The 16698-nt window shown below is 39.4% G+C and overlaps 1 protein-coding gene across 1 annotated transcript in view; it reads right to left on the bottom strand.

Moving 5' to 3' along the window:
- TSHR (thyroid stimulating hormone receptor) overlaps positions 1-16698 on the bottom strand; it is a 166355-nt gene that overhangs the window by 53534 nt on the left and 96123 nt on the right. Inside the window, exons 3-4 of the mRNA XM_006157105.1 lie at positions 13798-13872; positions 4438-4512 (exon numbers count right to left, since the gene is read on the bottom strand). Coding sequence (XP_006157167.1) covers positions 4438-4512; positions 13798-13872 — 150 coding nt within the window. The remainder of the gene's footprint in view (positions 1-4437; positions 4513-13797; positions 13873-16698) is intronic.

Below are 16698 nucleotides of genomic sequence, written 5' to 3'. Positions count from 1 at the left end.
GTAATAGCTGAGAGTATGGGATCTGAACCTGGTCTGGAGTCAAATCCTAACTCCTCCACTTAATATGAATGACTACAGGCAAGTTCTAGCCCTGTAGTCATTCATATTAAGTGTTTTCTCAAAGCACAATAATTTAATTTAGTCTGTCAGCATCAATGTATCTTGTCTGCTTAGACTACTCTGAAGATTAACTGAGCCAAATGAATTTCCTGTAAGTAGGTATTCAGATTTTGTGTGTGTGTGTTATTTCCTTGTTTTTTTTTTGTTTGTTTGTTTTGTTTTTTTTGAGAGGTTTTTTGCTATAAGGCACATGTGATCGCCAGAAAGACAGAAAGAAACAGACAGAAAGCGAGAAATCACCCCCCAGGGGGGATAGCCATGCCGCAATCCCTTCTCTTCCTTTCTCCTCTTGGGATCTTGGGCACACATGCACACATGCCCAGTGTGAGTCTAAGCCACTGGGTCCAGGACTCAAACCGTGATCAACTACATGGGAGTCCAGCGACAAAGCCATTATGCCAATGGCTGGTTCCATTATTTCCTTGTTTTAATTGGAAGGTAATGTATGTGTGTATTAATGGGGCAAACAAAGGAAGGATGGGATGGGAGATTATATTTTTTAGATAGAAGATCTAGCTATCTTCAAGCTTGATTCCTCTTTCAAACTCTGTTAAATTATCTTACTATTTTGCCAACAATAGCTTTTCTACAGCAGTGACTGGTGAGTACTATCATAGCAGCATCATTTAAAAATTGTTTTGGGGTCAGCAGGTGGTATAGTGGTTAAGGTACTGGACTCCCACATGGCTGACTGAGTTTCGAGTCCCAGACCTGGTAGCGTGAAACTCATGCTGGGGGCATGTGCATGTATGCCCAAAATCCTGAGAGGAGAATGGAAGAGAACAGACTGTGGTGTGGCTATTGCCTCAGGGGGTGATTTCTCACTTTCTCTCTCTGCCTTTGTGTCTCTGGTGAGCACATGCATCTTATAGCATAAATCTCTAAAAAAAGTTGCTTTAAATATATCTTAAATATTTTAAAAGAAAAGAAATCAGACAAAAATTATGCTTTTCTCTTCCAAACATTTCTGTTATGCAGGGAAAAATGTCAATATCATTGTTAAAAGGCATGCAGATAACTGCAAACACAACTTCCCAGCTCCTAATGTTTACCAGGTTTAGTTGGTTTAACATTTGTCACAACTGCTAGAATGTAGACAGTGGAAGCAGAACTTTTTTGGCACGGCACAGGGCAAATCTTGGATACTACCTAGTAAAGCTTTAGAGAAAATCTTCTGGTGTAAACAACTCTATTTCATTGATGAACCTTTCAAGGCAAATTCAGGTTTGTCTCCTTCCAGAAGGAAAGCATAGAATTTGAAGAAGCAGCACGACCCAGGGGTCTCAAAATGAGCAAATAGGACAAATACCAAAGGAGGGGGCTGAGATTCCTTCCATCTGGTACATTTAAAAGACAGTAAACAAACATGAGTTCAACTGAAGTAGGGATCTCGTGGAGTGGTGGGAAGCCCAGGAGTCAAGTGGGGGCCATAGAATGAAGAACCAGAGATGCCAGATTACAGGGACTTGGGCCAGGACCTCTCTACTCTTCCAAGCAGCCCCTTAGAATTGTGTGGCAGCTTGGAGCGATTTTGCTGGGGAGTTGGTTTATATATGACAAACAACCCCTGACTGCAGTGTGACCAGAGAAAGGGAGCTGGGCTGATACTCCAGGCAAAACCCCCATGAGGCCTGAACTTGGAGAGTGTTGCCAAAAGCAGAATGGATTCTGGACTAGCCGGTGGTGTGGTGTTTAAGGTAGCTAGATCTCACTTGGCTTACTGTGTGGTCTGAGTCCTGAACCCAGTGGCTTGAGAGACATGCCTGCCACTTGTGTATGATCAAAATCCTGAAAGGAAGACGTGGAGAGAGATTGTGCCATGGCCGTCCCCCATAAGGGTGTGTGTGTGAGGGGGGGGGTGCTTTCTCACTGCCTCTGTCTCTCTCTAGCAGGCGTATATGCCTTCTGGAAAAAAAGAAAAGCAAAAAAGAGAAGTGATCCTTCAAAAGGAGCCCTAACTCTACTTTGTGGCTAATACAATGAGAGATGAATTTTCCACCACCTTGGGGAATTTATCTTTTATACTACTATTAGAGCTTCCGCTTTAGAAAATGTTGTAAACAAGTTATTCTCCTTTTTGATGTCTCCTTTATTGTCCTGAACCCTCAGATACAGCATGTACCTCTTATTTGTCACTTTCCATTACTCTCCTGTAGGAGAAGGCACTTTTCTATTTCATGCACAATATCTCTCCAACTAGATTTTAAGCTTCTTCTTTTTTTTTTTTTTGAGGTTTTTGCTATAGGGTGCGTGTGCTCACCAGAAAAACAGAGAGAGAGACAGAAAGTGAGAAATCACCTCCCAGGGGGGATGGCCACACCGCAATCCCTTCTCCTCCATTTTTCTCTCAGGGTCTTGGGCACACGCACATATACACCCAGTGTGAGTTTAAGCCACTGGGTCCGGGACTCGAACTGCAGTCGATTACATGGGAATTCAGCGACATAGCCATTACACCAACTGCTGGTCCCTCCAACTAGATTTTTAAGCTTCTTGAAGGTATGATCAATATCTTAGAATCATGTAAGTTCTCCCAAAAGCTTTTGCACATTGTAGGGGATCATCATATCAAAGAGTTATTAATTAATTTGGTAAAAAAGTTATTAATTGATTTGGTAAAAAAAGAAACACTAAGTTCTAAAGAGGAGTTTTCATTTATCCCTACATATTAGATGGCTGGAAAAGTCATGACCTATTTTTCTATGTTTCTCTATGCAAAAGTGCATCATGAGTTTTCCAATGACTCAATATCTCATGCGTATCCTCTTCTGTTTTCCTGGCATCTCCCACCTCTTCAATAGGAAACTATTTTCAGTTCCCTGAATAAGCCATGTGATTCCATACCTCTGTGTCTTTATCATACTATTCTGTCCACTTGTACTTCTTTTTCTTTTTCTTCAGTCTTTCATATAGTCTTATTTTCTCCCTTCAATCATGATAATACGGTATCCAAACTTTGTCTTAACTACTGGGTCTGCAAACACAGGTTTATCCATCCCACTGACGGGCAAGGCAAATGCTGCTTCTTGAAATGGTCCCACCATGGATCCTCCACCCCAAGTCTCCCCCTTGCTTGGATATTGGAATTATGGTGCAATTTAACTTCATATTATTACTGTTTTTAAATTTTTATAATGCATATAAGCAGGAAAGAGGATTTTTATAGCTGGTATCTAGAGGGCCTGAGGCCACATATCATGCACTGGATATATTTTTATTGAGCATCTACTCTACGGTAGCCAGTAAAGATGCAACAGTAAACAAAAACGTTATGGTCTCTGTCCATGAAGTTTGCAGTTAGCTCATAAGACGTTGCCAAAGCAAGATAGTAAATTGTTGTCTCTTCTATTTTTTATCCCTTCAACCCCAAGAGATAGGATTTTACCCTTTGTGGCTTCCCCCACCTTTGCCATGTGATAGCCACTCTGATATTGTTATGATATCTGTCTCCAACCAAAATTGATCAATTGACTTTCAGGATTTTGTTTTGTTTTGTTCTGTGATATTACACTGATATTACATAATGGCATTCTCTCTCATGCCTCTTTGACCAGATCTCTGGTTCCAGCACTGTGTGTTGACTTTCCAATAGGTTTTAAAAACATCAGGACCAGCAGAGAGTGTAACGGTTACATTGCTGGATTCCCACATAGTTGACCATGGTTTGAGTCCTTGACTTGGCAGCTTAAAACTCACACTGGGTGCATGTGTGTGCATGCCCAAGATCCCAAGAGAACGGAGGAGAAGGGATTGTTGTGTGGCCATGCCAACTGGAGGGTAATTTCTTGCTTTCTGTTTCTCTATTTCTCCAGTAAGTGCATGCACTCTATAGAAAAAAAAAATCTCTCAAAAAAAGAACTATTTGGGAACCAGCAGTTAGCGTAATGGCTATGTCTCTGGACTCCCACATAGTCGACCATGGTTTGTGTCCCGGACCCGGTGGCTTAAAACTCACGCCGGGCGAGTGTGCGTGCGTGCCCAAGATCCTGAGAGGAGAATGGAGGAGAAGGGATTGCGGCATGACCATCCCCCCTGGGGGATGATTTCTCGCTTTCTGTCTCTATGTCTCTCTCTGTCTGTCTGGCGAGCGCACACGCCCTACCGTGAAAATCTCTCCCCTCCCCCCCCAAAAAAAGAGACCTATTTAACCTGATTTAACCTGATACCTTGTCTAATGGGAGGAGATGGGCAGTAAGTCACAAGATATAATTTGATATAGGCTATATGCTATTAAAAAGTCTCTAAACCACATCATCTTAAGGAGATTTCTGGCAGACAAAAGCATTAAAGTTCTATGGGAAGGGAGTTAATACTTACAGGAACTTTAGGAGGGGGAGCTCTTCTAGGGCATTGGTGTCTATGTAAGTTAAACTTCTGGTATTCCGAATTTCTCTGTAAAAGTTAGAAGGTACCCTGTCACCATTATACATCCACTTCTGTTCATATCAAAAACAAAATAACACAAATCAGGTTTAACAGGTGTTCAGATAATGCATTTTTGCAGTTTTATAATGTCAAGTGATTGTTGCTTCCAGGAGTGGGTCCTGCTGACAACACACCACTCCTGGCTCCTCACGGTGGGCAATGGCTGTTCAGCCCTCTTGCATCACTGACTTGGTCTCACTCCACTTGAACTTCTGAGCTACTTTTCTCTTAATAGTAGTTTCAGGGTTTTATCCTTTTAAATTTAGATAGAAAAAGAAAAAACTTTCCAACAGTTTGGTGAAGAGTTGAAGACAAATTCTTCATCACTAACAATAACACGTACCCTGACCAAGGAGACAATGAGCACCAGAGTGGGAGGTGGAGTGGATTGTGTGATGGGTGACAGCCTAGCAAGAAGGGCAGTGAGGGTCTGCCAGTTGCTTTCTTAGGTGTGGTGACTCTTCACAGCTCATTTGGGTTTATTTTGCAATGTCTGTAACTTATAACTCTTCAGCATATATGGTGTGGCACCCGTATGTGTGTAACTTATGTTTATATACATGCTGATCAAGAATACACAGGGGCCAGCAGGTGGCATGGTGGTTGAGGCACTGGACTTCCACATGACCGGCTGCAGTTTGAGTCCGAGACCTGGCCATCTGCTTTCTCATTTTCTCTCTCTCTCTGGTAAGTTCATATGCTCTATAAAAATTAAATGAAATAAAATTAAAGAAATTATTTTTAAAAAAATACACAGTTACATTAGTGTAATTAATGACTGTTAGAAATGGGCTCTTGGGGCCAGCAGATGGCATGGTGCTTGAGGCACTGGACTCCCACATGGCCAACTGCAGTTCAAGTCCCAAACCTAATGGCTTACTTTCTTACTTTCTCTTTCTCTCTCTTTTTTTCTTTCTCTCTCTGGTCAAATTAAAAACTAATAATAACTAATTAATTAAAATAAATAATCCTAAAATAAAAAGAAAAGAAATGGGCGCTCACTGGTAAAATTAGACATATTGGTGGCCAGCAGGTGACATGGCACTTAGGGTGCTGGACACCAACATGGCTGAATCCAGTTTGAGTTCTGAACTTGGCAGCTTGTTTTCTCACTTTCTCTCTCTCTCTCTCTCTCTCTCTCTCTCTCTCTAATGAGTGCACATGCCCTATAGCAATTTTTAAAAAAATAATAAATAGGGGTGGCAGGTGGCAGGGGGAAGAAAGTTCTCAGGCAAGGGAAAGCAGAACAAAAGAAGGAGAAATGAAGAACTAAATCCTACTACTGAGGAGCTTTCTAACTACTGATTTCCTTCTATTATCCTACTGCCTTCCCTGTCTGGCCTTAACTATTCAACAGGCATAGATAAGTTCGTGACATTTCACTGTGTTCCTCAACCTTAGTGATACTTGCCCGCACCCTAAGCCTTCCAAGCTTATGAGTGAAAAGCATGCCAAGCTGGGCAATTTGAGGGGAATAATGAAGCGGACTTGGCATTTCAGCTGCAATCAGATGGGGCCAAGGGACTGGTGTAGTAAGAATGCTTCACATCAGCACACTGCAAGGAGACTTGAGTCAGAATGAGATACGGGCAGAGGGCAAAAGCTGCCCCAGCAAGCATAACTGGTCTTCTAAGAAACACAAATGCAAGAATGTGTAAGGGTGTGTTGTTTAAAACTAGAAACTGAACAACAATATTAGCCAAAACCTGGCTGTTAGCCAATCCTCAGCTTCTTTTCAACTTTTGGTTCAATTTGATTTTCAGTTTTTTCTCATCTGCTTTTAAGTGTCTGTAGTTTATAAAAATCAGAGGCAGGGGACATTTTGACTTCAACTGGGTCTCCTTGCTCTAGTGAGTAGAGAGACTTATTAAAACTAAATAAATGGTTATTGGATATCTGCTGATATTATGTGCACCTTTACCACATGCTCTGGAAAGTATAATAAAATATTGATAGTTACTAATTATTCATCTACTTTAAAAACAAAATATAAAAGAAACCACTGTATCTCAGCAACCCAAGAACATACTCGTCATCCTCCGGGCCTGGTTACTCAATCTCATGCTTCAACTTCATTAATTATTAAACAAACAAAAAACCCAAGATTTGCATGTATTGCAGCCATAATTTTGTTACTTTACACACTTATCCATTAATATCATTTAAAAATTTGCCACAGGGTGTGTGCTTTGCTAGAGAGAGAGAGAGAAAGCATCTCATCTGTGGGATGATCAAGCCACAAAAAAATTATGGGCATGCTCATACATGTACCAACCCTGTCTCTTGTTACCAGGTCTGGGATTTGAACTGTGCAGTTGTTCATGTAGGATCCACAATGCTGCTGGTTGGTCCACTTTTCTACTATTTAAAAAGAAAAAAAAAATCACCAGAGAGTGTTTGTATTTGCCAGAAGAAGAGAAAGAAGAAGAGAGAGAGGGAAAGTGAGAAATCATGCCCTGCCAGGGATGAGGATGGCCATGCTGCAGTCCTTTCTCCTCCATTCTCCTTGGGATTTTGGGCACACACACGCGCGCACATGCGCCTGGCATGATTTTCAAGCCACCAGGCCAAGGACTTGACCCATACACTCATGTGGGACACAGCTCTCTTAACCACCATGCCACCTGCTTGACTTGGTCAATTAATTTTAAGGTAGTATTTTACAATAGAGTTCTATCACATAATCACCAATGTGTTTTAACATCAAGTATTAAGTTCAAGTTTAGTGCATACTGAGAATTCTTAACTTTTAAAAGTTTATTTTATTTTTCATAATAGTTTATACGTTCACAGAATACATTATTTCCTACATTATCAAGATTTTCAATGTGAGGGTCCAGCAGTTAGCGTAGTGGCTGGACTCCCATGCAGTCGACCGTGGTTCAAGTTCCGGACCTGGTGGCTTAAACTCATGCTGGGTGCATGTGCGAGTGTGCCCAATATCCTGAGAGGAGAATGGAGGAGAAGGGATTGCGGCGCGGCCATCTCCCCTGGGGGGTGATTTCTTGCTCTCTGTCTCTCTCTGTCTTTCTGGTGAGCACATGCGCCCTATAGCAAAAAAACTCTCAAAAAAAAAAAAAAGATTTTTAATGTGAGAGGTCTTAATTATTGTGCTTTGACATTTATCAGTCCTACCATTCCATGATGTAACTGGGGGAATGAATAATCTAAAATTGAAAAGTGATTTCCATGATTTGATGCATCATTTAACTTATTGAGAGATTTCAAAATAGCATATTTAAAAATAGGTATTGGGACCAGCAGTTAGCATAATGGCTATGTCTCTGGACTCCCATGTAGTTGAACGCAGATCGAGTCCTGGACCCAGTGGCTTAAACTCATGCTGGGTGCGTGTGCGTGTGTGCTCAAGATCCCGAGAGGAGAATGAAGGAGAAGGGATTGTGGCGTGGCCATCCCCCCTGGGGGGTGATTTCTCATTTTCTGACTCTCTGTCTCTCTATATCTTTCTGGTGAACACATGCACCCTATAGGGAAAAAACCCTCTAAATAAATAAATAAAATAGGTATTAATTCAAGGGGAGTTGATAAATATTCAGCTTTTTGAAGACCGAAGAAAAATTATCAGTAGATTTCCCCACTAGAAACAGAACATTTTAAGTGGTTCTCTCAATTGCCTGGAAGATACATTCAGCTGCTTTCACGATTATTTCATGATCAGTGATCTTGAAACCTCCATGAAACCACTTGATTCAACTTAGCAAATAAGTGAAATCAAGTCTTATTCCATTATCTACCATATAACATACATTTTACCTGCTTAATTGCAGAAGTTTTATTTACTTGGTGGTTTAAAAAAAATGAAAGTAAAAACATTCTTCTAAGAGCAACACTTTCTTATTTATTTATTTAATTCCATTTTTTATTAGTAGTATTTTAAAATTTGACCAGAGAGAGACAGAGACAGAGAGAGAGAAAGGGGAGGCCAGAAAGCAAGCTGCCAGGTCTGGGACTCAAACCGTGGTCAACCATGTAGGGATCCAGTTCCTTTAACCACCATGCCACCTGCTGGCCCCAAAGGCAATATTTTATTTTAATTATTGAAGCTATAAAATTAAGTGCAACCATAAGGCTTATACAGTATTTAAAAATGAAACAAATGCCCACAATAGCAGATGGGAAGGGTAAATGTAATTTTAAGCTCCAAGGATATTTTATTTTATTTTATTTTATTTTGGAGAGATGTTTTTCGCTATAGGGTGCGTGCGCTCGCCAGCCAGCCAGAGAGAGACATAGAGACAGAAAGCGAGAAATCACCCTCCAGGAGGGATGGTCACGCCGCAATCCTTTCTCCTCCATTCTCTTCTCGGGATCTTGGGCACGCACGCACATGCACGTGGCGTGAGTTTTAAGCCACTGGGTCCGAACGTGAACCGTGGTCGACTACGTGGGAGTCCAGCGACATAGCCATTACACTAACTGCTGGTTCCCTCCAAGGATATTTTTTGATGTATAGAGTGAAGTATTATTATTTCTAAAGAGATGCTGATAAATGATGAATGTGTATTATAATCTCTTGTATGACCACACACACACACACACAAAAAAAACCTTCAAAAATCTAAAAAGTCGGGAACCAGCAGTTAGCGTAATGGCTATGTCGCTGGACTCCCACGTAGTCGACCGTGGTTCGTGTCCCGGACCCGGTGGCTTAAAACTCACGCCAGGCGCGTGTGCGTGCGTGCCCAAGATCCCGAGAGGAGAATGGAGGAGAAGGGATTGCAGCGTGACCATCCCCCCTGGGGGGTGATTTCTCGCTTTCTGTCTCTATGTCTCTCTCTGTCTGTCTGGCGAGCGCACGCGCCCTACAGTGAAAATCTCTCCAAAAAAAAAAAAAAATCTAAAAAGTCAATAGAGAAGACTGAGTAGAATATTAAAAAATAAAACCAAAAAAAATTAATTAATCCAAAAGAAAACAAAGGAGGAATTAAGGAACAAAAAACAGAAGATAGAAAACAAATTGAAACAGCAGACTTAAATTCAACTCTATTAATAATTATAGTAAATGTAATGAATGAAATACTAAAGTGTATATGTACCTTTAGCGGATATGAAAGCAACATCCAAATTATGTAAAGTTTACATGAAATGCATTTTTTTAAAAGGTTTCGCCATAGGGTGTGTGTACTCACCAGAGAGAGACAGAGAGAGTGATAGTCCCCCAGGGGAGATGTCTATACCACAATCCCTTCTCCTCCATTCTCTTCCTAGGATTCTGGGCATGCATGCACACACACCTGACATGATTTTCAAGCCACTGGATCTAGGACTTGGCCATGTGAGAGTCAGCACCTTAACCACCACACCACCTGCTGGACCCTAAATGTACTTTAAATGTAAAGACAGAGTAATTAAATCTCCTCTTGGGATTTTGGTCATGCACACACATGTGCCTGGAGTGAATTTGAACCTGCCGGGTTTGGGAATCAAACCACAGTCCAGCAACAAAATGAATGGAAGTGCCATTTACTGGCTTAGCAAACACTGAAACGGTAGTATTATAGATTGCTGGTGAATAATCAAGAGTTTGGTTTCAGATATTTAAGATCCAAATATTATAGGTATGCAATAGACGTTGTGGGAGTCCAGCAAAGTAATCATTACACCATCTGCTGGTCCTTATTATGTTCTTTTACTGCCGATGTTTTCTTCATTGAAGTTTTTCAATAAATGGTGGCGATATGCACTGACATTTGAAATATGTATTCTTTGCTTACTATCTACCCTTGCAGCTAATCTAACATAGTAAAGAGCTCCCTTTCCTAAATAAACTCAAGGGCTTTAATTTCATACTCAGGAATTCCACAAAAGCGTGGTTGATGGTGCTATGTGGTCTACAGATTAAACAAGTCATCCTTTGGTGGTATTTGGTTTCATGCCTCAGATCCACAAAACCATTCTTAATTTCTAGAGGAAGACAATAATTTTTTAGCTCTGTTTCTCTCCTGCAAGTAGCTCAATGCATTGCTTATAGTCACCGCTTAATAAGTGATTACAAAATAAAGACATTAAGCGTGTGGATGACATGTACTTCAAAATTTTCACTTTTCTTTTGGCGATAACCATTTGCAGATACTAATGTCAGATATATATTAGGGAAATCTGAAGAAAGCAAGGTATATTAGGTTATTTTTCAAGATCTTAGACTCTTGATGCTTCAAATATATAAAGCGAATATAATTTCAAAATCTATTTTTAAGTTTATACTCTTTAAATTACTGCATTTCATAGTTTCCTTTGCTCTAGAAATTTAACACTTTTGCTCAGGCAGAAACATATTAATATTTATAAGAGAACTGATAAGTAACAGTTGGAGTCTTTATAAGAAAAAGAGCCATATAAACCAAAACAGTCCATTTTAAGAGCAGCAGTTTTCACACTAGTTGCTTTTATTTTTTGGTGAGAAGAGCAAAGAAACAAAATGATTTGATAAGTGAACATTGTATTTGGAGCCAAGAGATTTATTTCATTGTTTTTTAGAATTATTTAATTTAATTAATTTATTATTAAATTTGCTATAGTGCACATGCACTCAGTGAGAGAAAGAGAGAGGGAAAGTGAGAAAGCAAGCCACCAGGTCCAGGACTTGAACTGTAGTCAACCCTGGGGAGTTCAGTGCCTTAACCACTTTGCCACCTCCCAGTCTAGAAGACTTGGTTTTAAATTTGGTAACTTGGCCTTACCATACTGGATCATCAGTTTTCCTGGACCTTAGTATTATCCTACTTTCTTTGGTATTAGTTGACTGTTCTACATACACAAATCATTTATTTCTGGCCTTCTTTCCTAGTATATATCTTTTTAAGAATATGTTTTCCTTTAAGCATGTCATTAACTTACCTTTTTTTTTTTTTCTCTCTAATTTCCCCTGGTTTCTTCCTTGACCCACCCATGGTTTTTTAAGAATCTGCTATTTAGGGACCGGCAGGTGGTTAAGAGCGCCGGACTCCCACATGACTGACCACGGTTCGAGTCTGGATCTGGTAGCTCGCTTTCTCTCCTCCACCCGACTCTGTCCCTCTCTGGTCAAATTGAAAGAAAGAGAAAAGAAAAGAAAAGAAAAGAAAAGAAAAGAAAAGAAAAGAAAAGAAAAGAAAAGAAAAGAGAGGAGGGGAGGGGAGGGGAGGGGAGGGAAGGGAAGGGAAGGGAAGGGGAGGAAAGGAGGAAGGAAGGAAGGAAGGAAGGAGAAAGAGAAAGAGAAAGAGAAAGAGAAAGAGAAAGAAAGAAAGAAATTTTTAAAAAAATAATTCATTATTTAGAAGTCAGGTTATTTACTAGTCAAAGGAAATGCTTGATTTTTTTTTCTAAATTTCTTTTTTATTTTATAAGTTATGATTTACCTTTAATCATTGAACATCTTTATAGCATGTAGTATGGTTTTTCAAGACTTGCCTGCAGTGCATGGTAATTAATTAAAGATACTACCTATATATTATTTCCAACAAAGTACTTTACATTTTTGTGTCTGTTAACAGTTTTTTTTTGTTTGTTTGGGGGACCAGCAGATGGCATAATGGTTACGTAACTCGACTTCTACATAGTCTACTGCAGTTTGAGTCCTGGACCTGGTGGCTTAAAACTCTACATGCCACCAGCTTACCAAGCCTCAGTACTCTTTTATTAAAATTTTTTTCCTGAGAAATTTTTGCCTTAGGGTATATCCACCCAAAGGAAAGAGACAGAGACAGTGAGAGAGAAAGTGAAAAATTACCTCCCTAGAGGAGTTGGCCATGCTGCAATCTCTTCTCCTCCATTCTCCTCCTGGGATCTTGGGCATGCACACACTCGGCATGAATTTCAAGCCTCCAGGTCTGGGACTAGAACCGTGGTTGGCCATGTGGAAATTGAGCAACATAACCACTATGCAATCTGTTGGCCCTTGGCCTCAGTATTCTTAAAGGCAGCATAATGTAGTATGTAAGATAATTTTTTAAAAATGTTTTTGCCATAGGATCTATGCACTCACCAGAGAGAGACAGAGATGGGGAGAGTGAGAAATCACTCCTCAGTGGGGATTGCCATGCTGCAATTACTTTTCCTCCATTCTCCTCCTGGATTTTTGGGCATGTATACTCACATCCTGCCAGGATTTATAGGTCAACCAGTTCCAGAACTCAAACCATGGTCAGCCATGGTTTGAGTTCAGCGGAAGTCCAGCACCTTAACCACCATACCACTTGCCAGGGGGGCTAAGGGCTGGCAGGGGGTGTGTGTACATGCCCAAAATCAAAACAAAAACCATCTCTGTAGGTTTTTTTTCTCTGGGGAGTTGAATAAGGTTTAAATAAATAATATAGGGCTAGAAGATGGCATGGAGGTTAAGGCAGCTGGATCTCTCCTGACCAACTGTACACTCCCCTTGCTGGACCTGGCAGCTTGAAAAACATACAGGGCACGTGTGTGTGTGTGTGTGTGTGTGTGTGTGTGTGTGCCCAAAATGACAAGAGAATACAGGAGAAGGTATGGCAGGATGGTTATCATCCCCCGCCCCCTGCCCCCGCATGGTTCTCATCCCCCGCCCCCTGCCACTGTCTGCTTCTTTCCAGTGAGCCAAGTGCCCTGTTGAAAAACTAAAAACAAAACAAAGTGAATAAAAAGAATATAAATAAAATGTTTAGTATAATGTGTAGGACATACTAAGTATTTAAGTATGAAATTTTTGGGTTTTTTCATCAAGAAAACAGTACTTCACAATGTATGGTTAGGAAAGGTTACATGACTTGTCTAAGGTAGATAGTGAGTAGGCAGAGAAGCCAGTGTTCAAACTCAACTCTGACCAGCTCGGGGGCTAGATTTCTTTCTTTCTTGGTAATTGAGATTTACTGGTTGTGTCGAGAGTCCTTAACCAACTTTTATTCTAATATCTCACTAATCAACTCTTCTCTTTCCTAATTAACAAGTTTTGTAGACTCTTGCATGATCTTGGAATCAAGTAGGTACTCAGTAAATATTTATTGACTCATGGACATTCACACCAATAAAATTTGCTGACATTGTAATAATAGAATGAGTGGCAGTTCAAGAACAGAACTTCTAATATTGTCTCCGACTTCCAACCATGTGAATTAAAAGCAGTTAGGATAGATTAACATAAACTGAGAATGAGAACAAATTAAGAATTTAATCACAGACAGAAATTTTGACCCGTGATCTCCATTGCTACCTGGAACCCCAAACTTATCCATCTACGATGGCTATGACTTGAGGCTATGCCGAACTTTTCCTTGTACTTACATGTGAGTCATTTTACTCAAATTGTAGAAGGAATGCGATTCCAGTCGCTGCAGAGTTGCATCTATAGATAAGTAGCTGAGTGTCACAAAAAATACAAGACAAAGTAGACCATTAGTAGGGTTGGGAACTCCAATCATAGTATTTTTGTTATAACTTCTTCCCAGATGATGCAACATGCACAACTCTCATGGATTCTCCCTAATTATGTTAACTTTAATTACCACTTTTTTTTTTTGATCCAATAAAACTGATCTTTCCCACTATATTAAGTCCTATTTATCTTAAGGTCTCATTCAATGGTTACATCTTTCAGATGGTTCCACTGAACTTCCCGATTCGGTCAGATTTCCCAATAGCGTATCTTCCTAGCACCATGGACTTCTTTCAGTAATCATTACAGTTCAACTGTGTAACTCTTTGGAAATATTTGATTTATGTTGTCTCATTAGACTGTAAGTTCTCTTAGATGGAGAACTATTTTTTTTCTGTCCATTTAATCTTGAGTGCCTTTCATATCAATAGTACTTGGCATGTAGTAAAGTCTCAAAAAATATGGTAAGTGAATAAATGTATGGACGTATTTCTCAGAAACAGAAGAAAATGAAAGGACTAGAAAAGGACACTAGAATGAATAAAAAGAATTTTTAATGGAGTATCTAATAGCAAAGGATTAGAAACTATTGTTTGAAGGAGGATAAAGAAAAATCTCACAATTCTCTAGTGGAACATTTCACAGGGAAACAAGCATATATTCTCTTAAGACTTCTCTTTTAGATTTTGAATGAGGCTGAAAATTTTAAGATTTTTTGAATGTTTGAGGAAAAAAAAATAAAAAACCTCAAATGAAAGTTTGAAATACTAAAAAAGAAAAACTCCTATATTGAACTTGTCAAGAATACGTAGGGAATGATATGTCAAATAGTTTCCTCAAATTCCATCTTGTAATGAGAATGACTAATCTACCCAAATTCAATGACCATTTTTTATTGTGAAGCATTTCTATGACATTTGAGAAAATTAATGATTAACAGATGGTGTCCAGTCATAGCCTTAGCAAAGATCCTCATCCTCGAACATACAATTGAACCACCTAAGGGACTTTTAAAACACACAGATGTTCAAAACCCAATCCAGGACAATCAAATGCAGAGTTTAAATTCAGGAGTGAGTCAAGGACTTTCATTTTTCAAAAGCTTCCTAGATGATTCTAATGTGCAGGCATGGTTGAAAGATAGTGGCCTATAATTTTAATTGAGTCTGCTAATAAAATATTTTCACTAATAGAATGTTTGTGAGAGGAGTGTCAATCGTTTCATTCTGAGTTTGTATCACAGTTATTGTTAGTATTTTAATTGCCTTGCACTTGTTGTTTTGAATTATCAGTTCTCTAAACAATTATTCTTTAATTTATCTCTGAACTCATTGCCCCTTGTGGATAACAATATTATATAAATTGTTTTGATCCAAATACTATATCTCCAACATAGATGAAACATGAAAAATGATGAAAAGAATTAGTTATTGTATTGAGACTTCTGGGATTTATCATGGGTAAGGCTGAGCCCATCCAGAAGAGCAAGCTTCAATTTGAAGTCTACCAACATGTTTACCCAAGTTAGAATATATCTTTAGCTCCATATTTTCTACTGAATTTTTAAGTTACAAATTATGACAAGGTTTTATAGGGATAGTCATTAGGCACACAGCATCACAGGTCAGGCTCCATTTCCTCCAGGAAGTCTTCCCCAACTCCCCACACTCTTCCATTCAGATAAATGCTTTCAAATGAGTTTTTGTAGCACCCAATAACTGACCCCATCATGTCACTCACCATTCTCTTAGGAATGGAGTCTCCATGAGTATTGTCTATGGTTTTGGGCAGAGCATATAGAAAAGTGTCAGGCTCAAAGTAGGGCTCAGTAAATATTTGTTAAATGAATAAATGAACTAAAAGCTAAATATTGGGATGTCCAGTTGGAGACACCGTCTAGGCAGTTGTATGCAGCAGATAAGGAAAAAGGAAAGCTAAAGGGAAATTGGAGGTTTTTAGCTTATAGGATGGTAAGTAGTGGTTTTGTTCAAAGGAGAAGGGGCAGAGAAAGTATATTTTGGGAGGAAGATGATGTATTTATTTTGGGTATGTTGAGTTTCAAGTGTTTGTGGGACACCAAAGTGGTAGTATTTGGAAGGAAGTTGGTAATGCAAGTCTGAATCAAAGAAGTCAGAGACAGAGATCTTTATTTAGGAATTAGCTGTATTGGGTAGTAGTGAAGCCAAAGGGATGGGAGTATTCATTCAGACTGTTGAGAGAAAAATTAAGACAAAACACACACAGAAGGAAGTATTATTTAAGGAACTGACAAAAATAAAACAAAATCGGAAAACAGGAGAAAAGACTGAGGAAGAGTAGCCAGATAAGATGACAAGAAGGATGAGGGAGGAATATCAAGGAAACTAAAAGAGGCAAGAATTCGGAAAAGGAAAGGTTGATTAGCAATACTTAGAACCACAGAGATGTTAGAGTAATTCCTCAGTCTTGACATTGTTGATGTTTTGGACTAGGTGGATTTTTGTTGTGGGAACTGCCCTGTGCACCATAGAATGTGTGTCCCTACTGGCTAGATACCAGTAGAGGTTCCCTTTCCACTTGTGACAACCCCAAATGCCAAATGCTTGTGGGCATATCCAGGAGCCTCTAGTTGAGAACTACTAAAGTCATGCAGTCACTCATTAGCTAAAAAAAAATCATTGCAGAGATAAAAGAAACATTAAAAAACAACAACAACAAAAAACCTTTCCCTAGAGAAATATAATAACTCCCCATCAACAACAGAAAACATACAGGAAATCACTGAAATATCAGAAAAGGAATTCATAATATTGATTATAACAAAAGTCAAT

This window comes from Tupaia chinensis, unplaced genomic scaffold (genome assembly GCF_000334495.1).
Source record: "Tupaia chinensis unplaced genomic scaffold, TupChi_1.0 Scaffold000528_1, whole genome shotgun sequence".
NCBI classification, from domain to species: domain Eukaryota; kingdom Metazoa; phylum Chordata; class Mammalia; order Scandentia; family Tupaiidae; genus Tupaia; species Tupaia belangeri.
This window is presented reverse-complemented; position numbering and strand designations above follow the sequence as displayed.